The sequence below is a fragment of the Zeus faber genome (assembly GCF_960531495.2).
Source record: "Zeus faber genome assembly, chromosome: 14".
In the NCBI taxonomy this organism is placed as follows: Eukaryota; Metazoa; Chordata; class Actinopteri; order Zeiformes; family Zeidae; genus Zeus; species Zeus faber.
Window position 1 is genome coordinate 30,771,399 of NC_137200.1, and position 14,943 is coordinate 30,786,341.

A 14,943-nucleotide genomic window follows, 5' to 3' on the forward strand; every position below is an offset into this window, starting at 1 on the left:
AGTCCACGCAGCTCGGGATCAGACCAGGCCGCAGACGGGTGCAGCCAGGCGCTCCAGATGTGAGGCGGACACACGGCGCGGTGTTCCCCCGCAGCACGCCTCCTCTTTGTGGGGGAGCCGGGAGCTGGAGTACGCGGGACCCATAAGCTTCGGCACGAATAGCGCACAATGCATCTGACAGCGTAGCTAAATCACCCACCCGCCGCTTGTTTACCAGCACGCCCCCCCCGCCCCTGCGAACTTGTGGTTCAGACGACGGGCCCCAAATGCACTGGAAGTTCCGAGTAACGCAGAGTAAAATGGCATCTGACGCTGCAGCTCTGGTACGGCACGGCGAACCGCGCCATGTCACTGTCTGTGGCCTAGACCCGCTTCACTTTGCACCTGCATGGTCTCTGCGGGCGGACCCGCTGGGTTTAGAAAAGCCCGATGACAAGCCCCGCGTCAAACGCCGAACTCAAAGTTTGTTCTAAGTCTTGTCGGTGGCTCGTCGTCCATTCAACGTGGACAACGGAGGGACATTCCTGTTTCTCGGTCGTCGATCCGACGTGAAATCCTCCGGATCGGGCCGAGCCTCGGTCCGCAGCCCGTCTTTCCGCTGCCGCCGTTCAGCGCCGCTCGGGCAGAAGTCCTGTGATCGCTCCTCCGTCGGCACAGCCGCGGTTCGTGTCTCCACGGTGGAACTGGATTCAGAGAATATCTTGCGCTCGATTTCTACACATGATGCGTAGTCCCGAGCGCTGCCGCATTTCCAAGTGAAAAATAGATGGAGAAAAGAAATGGTTCCCCGCGGCAACGAGGCAGAAACATACCACACCAACGGTCTTTTCTGATGTCAATATGGATTAATTCATCGGCGCCAGCTCGGTGTTCACTGGAACACACTCAAGTTTCACACTGAAAGTGCGAACTAGAGGCCGTGATGGCAAAACGCACGCACAGTTATACATGTTTTAGGCGTGCCGTGACGTCACTAAACGTCTTCGATCGTGTGGTCGTTTCAAAAAAAATCGTCTGGATCGACCGCAGCTGTTTGCACAGCATCTCCGCCGAACCGTCTCTTGTCTTAGATGTTCACCTGACCCATTTCAAACATGCACTTCAGCTAGGACGTCCGCGATCATGGACTTTAGCGACATACATGTTGAAATAAACAATTGCGATTAGAGTCATATTTGTTGGCCAAATGATGCGCACGCATACAACGAATTCCACCCCGGGTGTCAGTGACCCCCAGTGCCCGCAGAACATGCAGTAGAATGTAAATAGAAGTAAAAGAAAAAAGACCCCAAAAAAGCGAAGAAATTAAATGCATTTGGTAGGATCTGTAAAAAAAAACATGTATTTACGATGTCTGCAACGTGTATGTGGCATAGAGTGTATAAATGGTAATGATAAATAAATAAAATACTGGAATATTGTATCTTTACAGTGGGTGAATGGATGAATATAATCAACAGTTCAACTGTCTATTTGTTCATGTAATGCCTTTATCATTGTATACATGGATAATAAGGTACAGTAATACTTAATAGATATTAATTCAGGTGTTACGGCAGCAAAAACAGTGCAAGTAAGGAAAGAGGTAAGTAAGAGGAAATAAAATGTAAAAAAAAAAATATATATATATATATATATATATAAAACCACTATGCTATTGTGAGCCCAATGTGGTAGATGGCAGTTACATTAAACATGTAAGCAGTGAAGCAATAATATGCAATGGGCATAATGGAAAGTGACATTAAATCACAATAGCAATAGCAATAGTAATAGGGATAAACAGTATTAATGTAAGAAATAGAACAATATTGTACAACTAACAATAATACCTTGAACATGTCCATATGCAAAGAACAGAAAAGTATATGGTAAAGTATATATAATAATGTCCACAGTATAGTCCGTGTTATATTCCACAGTGGTAATTTTAATGTCCACGTGCGAAATGTGGTCCAGATTTACAATCCAAGGTAGTATTATGATGTATTATAATGTAATTGCTTCATAATGCACATTATTACGAAAAAGAGAAATTCATTGACATTAAACATTGCAACAAACAGATTCAGGTGGCTATCTTGGTCTGGGTGATGTGAGTCAGTTGTTATAACTGTTCCATCAATGCTGCAGCTGTTACACCTTTTGCAAGATTGTATTATTACTGTTTATAACCACTCTGCCTATTACCCTGTGTATTACACATACATGCGCAATTCGCTACTTCCAATTGTTGCTTGTTGAGGGTGTTTTATTCCTTGTTCTAAAATGTATGAGAATCAGAATCGGTTCCTTTTCGCCAGGTACGTTTACATATACGAGGTTTGGTGCACTTTTATTGTTTATTGTGGATTATTTTTTCTATTTTCTGCTTGTATTCCTTTATTGTTATTTCCTATGTGTCATTGTGTGTGCTGCTCTAACGCTTCAACCTCAAAACAATTTTGAATGTCTTTGAATTTATGAACAAACATTCTGTAAAATAAATGTACGGTATGTTTCTGGAACATTGTAGCCCCAGCCGATCTGTCTGTGTATCGTTGTGTTATTCTTATAAGAAAATAATAAACTATAATTTAAACGAAATAAGTCTATTTATTACAATAAGAAGGGTTAAAGGAGGAGGGTTTTTTTCCGAACGGAAGAGGCCAGTAACACCCCCTGTCGCGTCTAGTCCGCCCGAAACTGTAGTAGCAGAGGAAGAAGCGGAGGCGGAAGTGGGCGAAATCCTGTCGTTTGATTGGTTTACATTTGGCCAGTAGGTGGCGGTGACGCGCTCCGGGGTTGTTTGCCGACCGCCGTCAGATTAGAAAAGAAGAAGCGTTTGAAAGTGGCGCTTCGACTCGGTCGACGAACGGAAAGTGGAAGGTTTGGAAAATGTCATTTCAACCCGAATATAAGTGTATATATATATATATATATATATATTTATTTATTCATATATACATATATACAAGTGTAGTTCCCGTGTGATGATTATCGCGGACTGTGTAGAAAAGTGTGACATGCGAGTGGACGGGGTGACAGGGAGTGGAGGCGAGAAGATACGAAGAGTAATATTCAGGGAGACCAAGCGGAAGTTTGCAATTTCTTTTTTCATGGTCAAATTCCTCAGAATTAGCTTCTTTTTTTTTTAGTTCACACGGACCACGTATGACCAGGTTTAAGTCAAAAACTACTGTGGTTATAGTTATCAGACCTGGACTAGATTATAATAGGAGCCTATATTCAAGATTCAAGATTCAAGATTTTTTATTTGTCACATACATATACATACTTCCATACATATATGCAGTGAAATGTAATGCAACGCACCCGGTGATAGCACACAATATGTCCTAGGAAAAAATAAAAGTAAAAAATTCCTTTCTAATAGACCGACTAACTGACTCCTAAAACGTAATACAGTAAGTGGAATACTTATAGAATAAGATAAAAATATATAGAATAAAATACAATAAAAATAAATTGAAATAAAATGGAATAGATAGAAGGAATATGCCTATGTATATACAGATATGTGCATTAAAGTGGCATGTGAATTAAAGTGGCATGTGAATGTGAATATTCCATGGGGTTAGGGTGGGATCGGGACGTAAAGAAGTTGGACCCGGAGGTAGTCGGGCAGGAAAGAGGACGGTCAGTCAGTCAGTGACCCACACATAAACACACTGTTTTAATCTCTTATTGGGTTATTATAATGTTATTTGTCTCCTAAGTAGCTATGCTGTGCCTTTGTCCTAAGAAATTCGGTGTCCAGTTGACTTTGAGTTTTTCTATGCATCTGACAATAAAACTCTTTGACTCCTGCCCCGTACCAAATACTCAGTACTAAGCTGCAATACTTTGTTGAATAAGAGAGAGAGGATTTGCCCAAAAATCTGTGTTAGTCAAAAGTTGTGAATTATGGTGTCACTGCTGATAGATTATAGGTCAAATGTGATTACACTATATACACTACTTGTCAGAACTAAAGTGCTCTATTCCTGTTAATCCTGCCCTATCCTTCCTGTTCACCGCTGTCCCATTTCTGTGTTTCTTAATAACAGATTTTAATTGATACCTTGCATTATGACAAAGGACGACGAAAAGGTCATCCCAGTGCGGGTTGCCTTGCGATGTCGTCCACTTGTACGCAAGGAAATCAATGAAGGATGCAAGGGCTGTCTCACATTTGTGCCTGGGGAGCCACAGGTCTGTATTGAATAGCCCCCCCAGGGAGTTGACTGGTTGTGAAGTAGTAGTTGGTGGTAGGTGTTTCAGAAGCGTGATAAACTCAAGTAGTCTCCGACTGTTAACCTATATCAACTTAGTAAAATAACCACTGCCATTATATAGGTTTTAATAAGATAATTAGATAAGATAATTCTGAATTTGTAAAGCTGGTATATTCAACTTGCATTTTGTTTGTTTCAGGTGATTGTTGGTGCCGAAAAGGCTTTTACCTATGACTATGTGTTTGACCCCATGGTTGAGCAAGAGGAAGTCTTCAATACCGCAGTCTCACCGTTGCTTTGTGGGCTTTTTAATGGTAGCTACAATATATCTTAATTCTTCTGTGGCATCGTCAACTTAGACTCAGACGTTGATTACAGTAAATGGATTTGCCAATTTTAAGACAGTGTGATCTCTCTGTAGGTTGCCATGCTACAGTTATAGCATATGGACAGACAGGTTCGGGGAAGACTTTTTCCATGGGAGGAACTTACACGTCTTCTCAAGAGAATGAGCATTCTGTAGGGGTCATTCCACGAGTCATTAAAAAGATATTCCAGGAGAGAGAGAAGCAGACGGACTGCAAATTCTCACTTGGGGTATCTTACCTGGAGGTGTGTTGGTGCATCATACTTCATTACCCTGATATTACGATTTGGCTTTGGCAACAGACAGACACATTGCATCTCAATGCAAAGATGAGTGTTTTTAATGTAACTGGGTCATGCTTTGCTTCCAATTATAGATATATAATGAAGAGATACTTGACTTATTGTGCACATCTAAAGATAAACCTGCTCTCAGCATTCGTGAGGACCCGAAGGGAGGCATTAAGGTAACAAACCTGGATAGAGAATATGCAGGAAAAGGTCATGTCAGGTAATTTATATGTAGTTCTGACTACAGTTCAATTCTCTCACAGATTGTAGGACTTACGGAAAAGGAGGTATTCTCTGCCTGCGAGATGGTGAACTGTCTGGAACATGGAAATTCAGCTCGTACCGTCGGCTCAACTGCAATGAACGCTGCTTCGTCACGCTCGCACGCAATCTTCACCATCACCTTAGAGCAACGCAGAGGGACAGATAAGTCAGTCAACAAGCAGCACTTTACTTTCTGTTAAATCTCTTCTTGGACCTTTTTCTATTTAGATCTTAAATATTCATGTGCCTGATAGAGAGTCGAGCTTGATGAATCAGTGGGTATTTATGGGTTAGGCTTGATTGAAAACAAGTTAGTGATGGGTCTAGCACATATTTTGGGAAAATGGGGACAAAATAAGATTCTGATTCAACACAACCTGGGCTAATGAAATAGGCTCATCAACATCGAATTGAACATTGAATTGAACATTGAATAAACCCAAATGATCTTTGGGGATGTGTCTAAAATGTCAAAGACAAATCCAGTATTTGGTCGTAACCTTGTGTGTTTATGTTATCATTTTGTAGAGCTGACTCAGTTGTGTCTAAGCTGCTACTGGTGGATCTGGCTGGCTCCGAGAGGCAGAAGAAAACCAAGGCAGAGGGCGATCGTCTAAAGGAAGGTAGGCCTAAACTGTTAATGCTACGTCTATGCTCAGGCAGAATATAAATTCTCATTGAGGTTGGAACAATTACACGTATCAAACAAGAGACTGATAACAGGGTTCTCTCGCTTTGATGGTTAACGTGTGTAATTATCTCCATATTATTTGACTGCCATAATTACATTTCTGTCATTGCAAACATCACGCTTTAATACTTTCATTATATTGTAGATACCATTTTAGTTTCAGACATGTCATAATTGTAATGTTTTGAAAGCTGTCAACCTCGAATTTGATGTCAATCCTTGAATTGCACATAGCAAGTTATTTATATGAAATGTATAACTATTCTACTGGGCTGTGAATTATATGACGTTGATATGATATCATAGGATGTTAAGTAAGTGAAGATCAGAACAGACGGTATATTCATTACTTTTTTTTTTTTATTTAATTTTTTTGTTTTTTAGGCATAAGCATCAACCGAGGCCTTCTGTGCCTTGGTAATGTGATCAGCGCCCTAGGGGACGAAAGCAAGAAAAGCACTTTTATTCCTTACAGAGACTCCAAGCTTACTCGTCTGCTGCAAGGTACTGAGGGCCCCAAGTGTGTGATGTGATTTTGCACCAGCAGATACTGTCGTCATAATGTAAATCAGTCACAGAGTCCTATGATCGAAAACCATACGCCACATTATGCAGGGTTTTTCAAAATCAGTGTTCTCAATATTATTAGCTTTTTCCACAATTTCTATCTATGCTTTTATCGGCCAGTTCTCTAGTTTTGGGGCATCCCTATTAGCCAGTTAATTTGTTGAGTGAGTGATTTGTGATTGTTGGTTTTAAAAGTCTTCTTTTTATGCTGTGTCAGATTCCCTGGGAGGCAACAGCCACACGCTTCTGATTGCGTGCATCAGCCCCGCAGACTCCAACATCGACGAGACTGTCAATACCTTGCGGTACGCCGACAGAGCTCGTAAGATAAAAAACAAGCCAATACGGAATGAGGATCCGAGAGCTGCGGAAATGAAACACCTGAAACAACAGGTACTGCAATTACTAATATATTCACACAATAATGGACCATTGTTAAGTTTTTAAAAGAGTTTTAAACCCTTTGCAGTGGATTTTCGTTGGTGGTTTGTGCGGATGTTTGACTTTATGATATTAGCCCCACAAGCTGGCTGGAGCTCCTGTTTGCACTAACAAAGCATTTTTTTTGTGTTCCTTGACTTGCTGTACAAACTTTCTGCAAATCCATGCGTGGTTCTAAACATTTAAAATCGCCCACAAAGGAATACATTCTTTGAAAATTGAAATGATTGAACCTTAATTGAATGTATCTCTTATCTATAATGCATTTATTTTTATTTTTTTCTAGGTCCAGGAATTGCAAGTGATGCTGTTGCATGCCCGTGGGGGTGTGGCACCGACACTCTCGGGGTAAGGGTTCTGCACGATTTGGCATCTACATGCACTCCTTAGTAATATCCTATTAAAGTGAGATGGTAAATAAAGGTTTGCTTGGAAGGAGATGTCCATAACAAGCGGATGTGTGTCCCCTTTAACCTTCAGGTCAGAGATAGCTGAGAATGTGACAAAGCTCCTGGAGAAGAACCGTGCCCTTCAGCATGAGAACAGCAACCTGAGCAGAGTGCTCAGCGAGGCGGCAGGACAGACTGCCGTCATGTTCGAAAAGATCATCATTGTGAGCCACCACATTGAATGTGATACTATAAAGAAGACTGTAGCTCGGCGATATTGACAAAATAAAATATCACAATACTATTTTTTGAGTACCATTAGACATTATTTTGGTGATCAATATTGGCGCTTTCATAAGATATTTACAGATAAGAAATATCTGACAAACAATCATAAGTAATGTTGAGATTGTGACCAAGCAGATAGAGGCATTGATTAGAACAGTCCATGAAGTTCAAAAACGTACATTAAAGACATTTAAGTGACCGAAGCCATGACTGAAGTCGATGATAATCATAATTATTTTTCTCTTTTCTTATTTTATAGACAGAACAAGCTAATGAAAAATTTCAAGCCAAATTTCAACAGTTGAGGCAACATGCTGCGTAAGTATAAAGGCTAGGGTTGGGCCGGTTTAAAACATAAATAAATAAATTATATATATATATATATATATATATATATATATATATATATATATATATATATATATATATATATATATATATATATATATAAAAACGCACACGCATTCCTCAACTGGGGTTTCGTGGTTCCTAGAGTTCCACAGCCGGACACAGGTCGCCAGGGAAACCGAGGCGTTCCCGACTGGCACTGCAGTCGATGACGAGCTCAACAGATAAACAGCCTGGAGCAGATGAGCACAGGGCGGCTCCTCCTCCATCACCTCACATTACAACACATTCAAGCCATCACAAAACACCACATCTCCACCACAAAACACCACATCTCCACCACAAAACACCACACCTCATGGAGGGTAGGAGGCGGTATCCAGACGTCACCATGGGGGGGCTGGTCTCTCATTTTTCATCCTCCAAATTTCTAACTTACTCTCGCTGATTCACCTTCCGACTAACCAAAGTCTCCACACACACACACACACACACACACACACACACACACACACACACACACACACACACACTATTAGTATTTAGCTGGGAGGAGGAGGCTGGGCTATGGGGTGCTGGCTCCGTTAGTCTGTTTATAAACAAACATAATAATATGTTAATCATGTTGTCATATCTCTTATTACTAATTCAATACAATTTGGATTAAGCACCGTGACGCCATCGGCACTGGTTGCTGATGTAGGGTACTTTTAAATTTGTCGTTCAGTCCGTTTGCATAAAATCAAACTGGTTTAAGGCTCATACACATGACTCCAGCATATCCGTGGATATGTGGATTAAAACAAAGATTGAAGATTGAGTTTATATAGTAACTAAGCTCAGTCAGCAAAACGTAACGTTTGTTGACTGTTTCAGATGTAAATTGGATCTCCAAAATGTGTTTGAGACACTGGAGGACCCGGAGCTGAAGTGTAAGGTGGAAGTGATCAGGAACCTGCAGGACATCCTCCTGGAGCTGCAGGTGAGTAAAACATTCAGAAATGTTGATATCCCAATACAAAAGTGCAAAAATAAAATTAAATAAATAAATAAATAGTAGTTGAAATTTTAATTGAATGCCACATGCCAGTCTTCTTCAGACACGTATCCAGATGCTGTCTCACAAACAATAGGGTATTGTATCTGAGATAGAATGCCTGTCTTATGCGTTTGACCGTCATCCAAGCAGAGTGGAAAGAGCTTTGTCTCAGAATCAAATTTCGGTGGCCAACCTTTTACATATTTATGGGCATGATGAAATTTTGATGAACTTACAGCTGTCTCAAAATGTACAGATGGTCGGAAAGGCGACTTCTACTGTGCAAATGACTATTTTCTCTTCATTTATTTTGAATGTGCCCACCCTAGGTTGATTGTATTTTCTGTGCATTTTTTGTTTCATACCGTTTTGCTTCTCAGAATGAAAGTATGTGTGTTGCTGCCTCCATTGATGATGTGGCCACGGAAGGAGATGCAGCATCTGAGAGCGGCAGTAAAGATGCAACAGAGGACTCGCCATCAGTGCGTAGACTTTTCTTTTTCCGTTCCTCATGTTTGCATTAGATAAGGGGTGACATTAGGGACAGATTTTAATACTTTTATGGTTTCCATGGAAATGTATTTAATACCACTCTTGCTTTTAAAGTCCAAGATGAATGTTATTTTCACTGTTCACTCTTTCAGCTGGCTGAACAGAACGCTGATGCACCAGCTGACAGTGACTTGCCTGGGGGCTTCGCGGCCCACCATGCCCTGCATCAGGCCCAGCTGTCCAAGGAACTCATTGAGCTCAACAAAGTCTTGGCTCTAAAGGAGGCTTTTGTCAAGAAAATGTGTGAGAATGACAGCCAGCTTGAGTCGATGCAGCCAGAGCATCAGGTGAGAAGCATTCTGTTTTTCAAATGTGCCAATGCATGCCTCCTTTTTTCCTCCTCTTCCAAAACAAGAGTTGTCCTGGAAAAGTTAAATCTAATGTGCAACTTAATTAGTTTTGTGCAACTATATTAATTTTAGAAAGAATATTTATTCAATACCATATTTATTCATACAATTTAAACGTGCTTGTATGGGACTCTGTCAAAGTATTGTGTACACACCCAGTTTCTCCATAGAAGAGGTCAAATAAGCTAAAATAAGTGAAAACGATGTGAGTGGCCAGGTTTAATATAAATACAAGTGCAGGTTCAGTAATATTTTAATAACTATTAAACCAATATTCATCAGCAACAAATATTAGTAAATATTTGTTGCAACACCTATTTTTTGATGAAACCTTTTGGGGTACCTTCCCTGTGCCATTCATTGTATGTTTAAAGGGTGAGGAGACACAGTTTTATAGGGCTCTGCTTTGTTAGTTTGACACTACACTTACATCCAAGTCATTTTTAGGATTTTTATGTAATGCATTTGTCTTTATTTCTCCCCCTCCACAGCTAAATGTAACCAGCCTGCAGTCTTCAGTGGATTCTCTGCAGAAAGAGAAGGAGGAACTTATTTTGGCACTACAGTCTGCAAAGAAAGATACCAACAGCGCAAAGTAAGAAAGAGTTTGACCAGGGCTATCAAGTACGCCTGATTAGCACGGATAATCCTATCACAAAAAATAGTAATTAAAATCTACCGAATCAAAACTTCTATCTATTTCAATAAAACCCCTGTCCTGCTCTGTCTTTTTTTTTCTCCAAGAGTGAGCGAGCTACGCAGGAAAAGGCTGCAAGAGCTCGAGAGCAAGCTTGTAGATATGAAGAAGAAACTTCTGGATCAGTCCAAACTGCTTAAACTCAAGGAGTCCTCTGCCCGCAACGTGTCCAAACTCACGCAGGAGATTCAGGTGAGGTGTATGTTGGAATGTAACTACTTTATTTAGGATTTTTCTTTTTCTTTTTCCATATCGTGGTCCGATGATGCAATGTCTTTGGAACCACTTGAAATCCATCGAACGTGTTTTAATCACATCAATGCAATTAAATGGCATGAGAATACTAATCTGTTTAAAGCAACACTATGTGACTTTTTTTTACCTTTTAAAATAACAGCTTCAGAATCATTTTGATGGTACACTGACTTGTAATATGGAGAACGGCACCTCTTTCATTCCCACCCACCACCCTGAACGTCTGTTCTTGCACTATTACCCCTTTTCCATTAATGCAAACAGTGTCGGTTTGCAGTTGGTTCAACTTGTGAACCTTCTCAAAACCGGTTTGCTTTTCCACGGGAAAAATAGGTCCGAGAGCCACGTCATTACGTCACTGCAGATGTCAGCATACGTCTTTTCATCAGGATGGGGGACTATTATTATTATTATTATTATTATTATTATTATTATTATTATTATTATTATCCCTTATGTTTTGTGTTGTACAGGTAATCCTCTGCTAAACACCTACCTGTTTAACAACCTGCCTGTTTAACGGCCTACCTGTTTAACGACTTTAATTCGGTCGTTAAGTTAGGAGTACCTGTATTGTTTTTTTATTAGGTTAGGTGCTGAGTGGGACAGAACATGATAAACATCTATGTTGGTGCTGAAAGCAAGTATAATATTATTATTATTATTAATTTATTTTAATTGTGGTGAAAACCGAGACAATTTGGTTGTGAATGTTTAAATCCGAGGGGGGCTCAAACTCCAGCAGTGCTGCCATTGCCGAGCAAGCTGCTGGAATGATAATGATATATTTAACAATATGTCCAGTTGATTTGTCGAGCTCCACGGACTAGATTTTACATCTATGCATTCCGTACTGCTGAAGCAGTACCAAGGAAATGGCGGTCATAAGCGGTTCTTGGTTTTAATCCAGCTTCGAAGTGATGCCGCTCTGGAACCAGTTGTCAGGTTCCAGAGCTGGTTCTTTTGCTGTCGAAATGCCAACTGGTTCCAGATTAGGCATGGCTCTGAACCGGCCCCCAATATGCCGTGGTGGAAGGTGGACGTACGTAACTTCTGTGTTCGGATACAAAACTACAGGAAAAGTGTCTTACGCTTTATGGCACTACGTCACTGCCTTGATGTTTGGCTCCGGTAATTACTTAATGTCCAATAATAATGCTCCACCTCCTCGACGGCAGCGATGAGACAGGCCAGTTGTGCGGCTGGGATCCCACCTCATCCAAGCCCCGACAGCGCGAGCCGGCACTCACTTTCATTGCACCACAGGCTTTGTTTTCACCCTTTGACTCGAGCGATCTGCCAGGCCGTGCACATCTGGTACCTACACCGGTAACAAAGGACGGATCCCTGCGGCCTCTCTCCCCACGGCTCCAGGGGAGCATTTGTAACAGACCGTGATACGTGACTGATAAGGTTCAAATTTGTCAGACAAAATAAATTAATTTCAGACACCGGTAAGAGTTTTAAGACTGGTGTAAATTGCAGTTGCACTCAGAAACTGTAGGACCACCAAATCCCAAAAAACAAAAGTTACATAGTGCTACATGAACCATTTAGAGGGGGATCAACTTCTTGCCTTGTCCTGCTGTGAAATGCATATAATGATGTATAGAAATTGTCTGTGCATTCTGGACGTGTCCATGCAGGCGATGAAGGCCCAGCGTGTGCAGCTGATGCGGCAGATGAAGACGGACTCGGACAAGTTCAGAGTGTGGAAGAGCAAGAAGGACAAGGAGGTTCTGCAGCTCAAGGAGAAGGTGTGTCACCATCACCAGCTGGTTCTCGATCACACTCCCAATTGGGGGTGAAACGATGGATCACGGTCTTAACTATTTTTCATTTACATATTTAGTTCCACCAGAGGGCATAACTGGCAATCCAGCTTTCTCAGGTTAATCACAGGTTGACAGCGACCAATATGTGTCCTGAAAAGCTGAAATGCACAGTTTTTTAATTTCATTGCAATTGTTTTATTTCGACAATCGTGTGCTTTTAAAAGCTGATTTATTTAGTAAAATGATATTAACTAAACAAACGAAATAAACTGCTTATAACAATTAAGCTTAAACTCATTGGAGTTTAAATAATTGTATTTGCATATTTAAAGCTAGAGGAATAAAGACGCAATCTTCTACCGTCATAATTATTTTCCATTCAAACTTAGTTGCAAATGTTGTGACTGAATGGAACCGTGAACACTATACTGTGCATCGTACCAACCTGAGAGCTGAGTGGATCGTTACGCCCCTATGTCCGATGCTGTTTCCTGTTGAGAAAAATGAGATTTGTACTATTTCTGCTCTCTGTCAGCTATTCAAAACAGTGTTGTTTTTTCACTCGCTCGCTTTCCTCTTATAGGATCGTAAACGTCAGTATGAGCTGCTGAAACTTGAAAGGGATTTCCAGAAACAAGCCAATGTCCTGCGACGCAAAACAGAAGAGGTATAGCAAGATGCATATTAAAAGGAAATAAGAAAATTGTGATTTGTAAGGAAATGTTTAAAATGACTAAGGACCTTTAGACAAATTTTGTTAAAGGCGTGTGCGGGAACCAGATGCGTGTTGTAAGAGGTTAACCAGGCGTCCCCTTTACAGGCTGCAGCAGCAAATACGCGTCTGAAAAACGCTCTGCAGAAGAGAAGCGAAGTAACAGAAAAACGAAGGGATGTCCAGAACCGAGGAGCCGAGGGACCTGCCGCCAGAGTGAAGGTGCTCAGCCTTGTTTTCAGAGCGTTCATGAATAAAGATTCTATGTCAAGATATATGTGTGACATTAACATGTCTGATAAGTAAAAATGAAGACCTTAATCCTAGAATGCATATGATGGTCAGAAATTATTATTTTTCTTCCCTGATGTTTTCAAACTAAAATATTTTAATCATCTAAACTTTCGGCGATCCCTTATTTAAGGTGTTTTTGATGAACTTATTGTTTTTCAATTAACAAAAAAACAAAAATTTTGAGCAGTGTTTTGACTTGACATATGCATTCTAGTGGGGATCAAGTTGCCCATGCATTTATTTGAATTGTTAGCATCTGAAAGAGACAAAATTTTGTGCTCGCTGAGGGGAAAACGTAAATATTAAAAAAACTTTTAATGCATTTTAATCTTAAATGGCCAAAGAATCATTAATCATTAAATGATTGTTTAATAGAGTAAATATTCAACGGATAGAGGATTCCCCCCACCCAATGTGACAACTGCCTTCAACTGTGTGACTTCATGTGTCCAGAAGTGGATTCTGAATGACGTGGAGGTTCAGGTCAGCACAGAGGAAGCCCGGCGCCACCTGAAGGACCTGCTGGAGGACCGCAAGATGCTGGCGCAGGATATCAGCCAGCTCAAACTACAGGTGGAGGCCGGCGAGCAAAAGCCTACCAAAATCAGGGTGAGATTGGTGGTTTCCAGCTTTTACTTAAAATTTCTTGAATTCAGATGTACATATATTATCTCCTTAAAAGTGATTACAGTCTTGAGTTTGAATTTAATATTTAATTTAATTTCAACATTTTATCAGATTTTTCTTCACTGAGTCAACTTCTTCTGCATCAGTCAACATTTCTGGTGTTATAAAACCCTAAAACTACAGCTGAACCGGAACGTTCCCATCATATTTACTTGTAGAGATTAGAGAGAGATTCCTAACCCCGTTCTGCCTACTCATACTTGCTTTTGCCATGTACCAAATATATACCGCTTACCTGCAATACTTGAATGAATAAAAGACAGTAATAACTGAATGCAAACAGTCTTAAATTTTGTTTTCCTTTTTTTACATTTTCTTATTTTTTCAACATTCAGCGACGGACGCTTATCATCTCTGAGCTAGAAAACCATGTCGAGCTGGAAACGCCTCTGAGCAAACAGGTGGAGAATCTGGAAACTGAAATGGACCTCAGGTGGGCCCCGAAGATCAGCTCCTTTCATAGTTCTTAGTTAAAGTAAAACTACAATATATAATTCTTGACTGATAACATTGCCTTGGATATTTTGAAGCTATTTTGAGGATGTCTATTGGTACTTTCATAAGTACATTTGTAATGTGGATATTATAACCACGCAGGTAGCTGCGTGGATTAGAACAGTCTATGAAGTCAAGAAAAAGGCATTACTTTACTGTAATGAAGCCTTAAATTCAACATTTAGCTACTGTATATTAGCTACAACTATGAACTGAAGGTATTGG

General features: G+C 40.5%; 1 protein-coding gene across 1 annotated transcript in view; it reads left to right on the forward strand.

Moving 5' to 3' along the window:
• Nucleotides 1–4,071: 4,071 nt before the first annotated feature.
• The window catches only part of kif4 (kinesin family member 4), a gene marked incomplete at its 5' end in the record, with an annotated part of 37,188 nt that continues 26,316 nt past the window's right edge, over nucleotides 4,072–14,943 (forward strand). Inside the window, 21 exons of the mRNA XM_080013615.1 lie at nucleotides 4,072–4,194; nucleotides 4,417–4,531; nucleotides 4,639–4,829; nucleotides 4,961–5,050; nucleotides 5,138–5,304; nucleotides 5,667–5,761; nucleotides 6,214–6,333; nucleotides 6,614–6,789; nucleotides 7,124–7,185; nucleotides 7,318–7,450; nucleotides 7,774–7,832; nucleotides 8,739–8,844; nucleotides 9,282–9,383; nucleotides 9,546–9,740; nucleotides 10,295–10,398; nucleotides 10,548–10,692; nucleotides 12,402–12,512; nucleotides 13,114–13,197; nucleotides 13,351–13,464; nucleotides 13,990–14,145; nucleotides 14,559–14,656. Coding sequence (XP_079869741.1) covers nucleotides 4,072–4,194; nucleotides 4,417–4,531; nucleotides 4,639–4,829; nucleotides 4,961–5,050; nucleotides 5,138–5,304; nucleotides 5,667–5,761; nucleotides 6,214–6,333; nucleotides 6,614–6,789; nucleotides 7,124–7,185; nucleotides 7,318–7,450; nucleotides 7,774–7,832; nucleotides 8,739–8,844; nucleotides 9,282–9,383; nucleotides 9,546–9,740; nucleotides 10,295–10,398; nucleotides 10,548–10,692; nucleotides 12,402–12,512; nucleotides 13,114–13,197; nucleotides 13,351–13,464; nucleotides 13,990–14,145; nucleotides 14,559–14,656 — 2,546 coding nt within the window. The remainder of the gene's footprint in view (nucleotides 4,195–4,416; nucleotides 4,532–4,638; nucleotides 4,830–4,960; nucleotides 5,051–5,137; nucleotides 5,305–5,666; nucleotides 5,762–6,213; nucleotides 6,334–6,613; nucleotides 6,790–7,123; nucleotides 7,186–7,317; nucleotides 7,451–7,773; nucleotides 7,833–8,738; nucleotides 8,845–9,281; nucleotides 9,384–9,545; nucleotides 9,741–10,294; nucleotides 10,399–10,547; nucleotides 10,693–12,401; nucleotides 12,513–13,113; nucleotides 13,198–13,350; nucleotides 13,465–13,989; nucleotides 14,146–14,558; nucleotides 14,657–14,943) is intronic.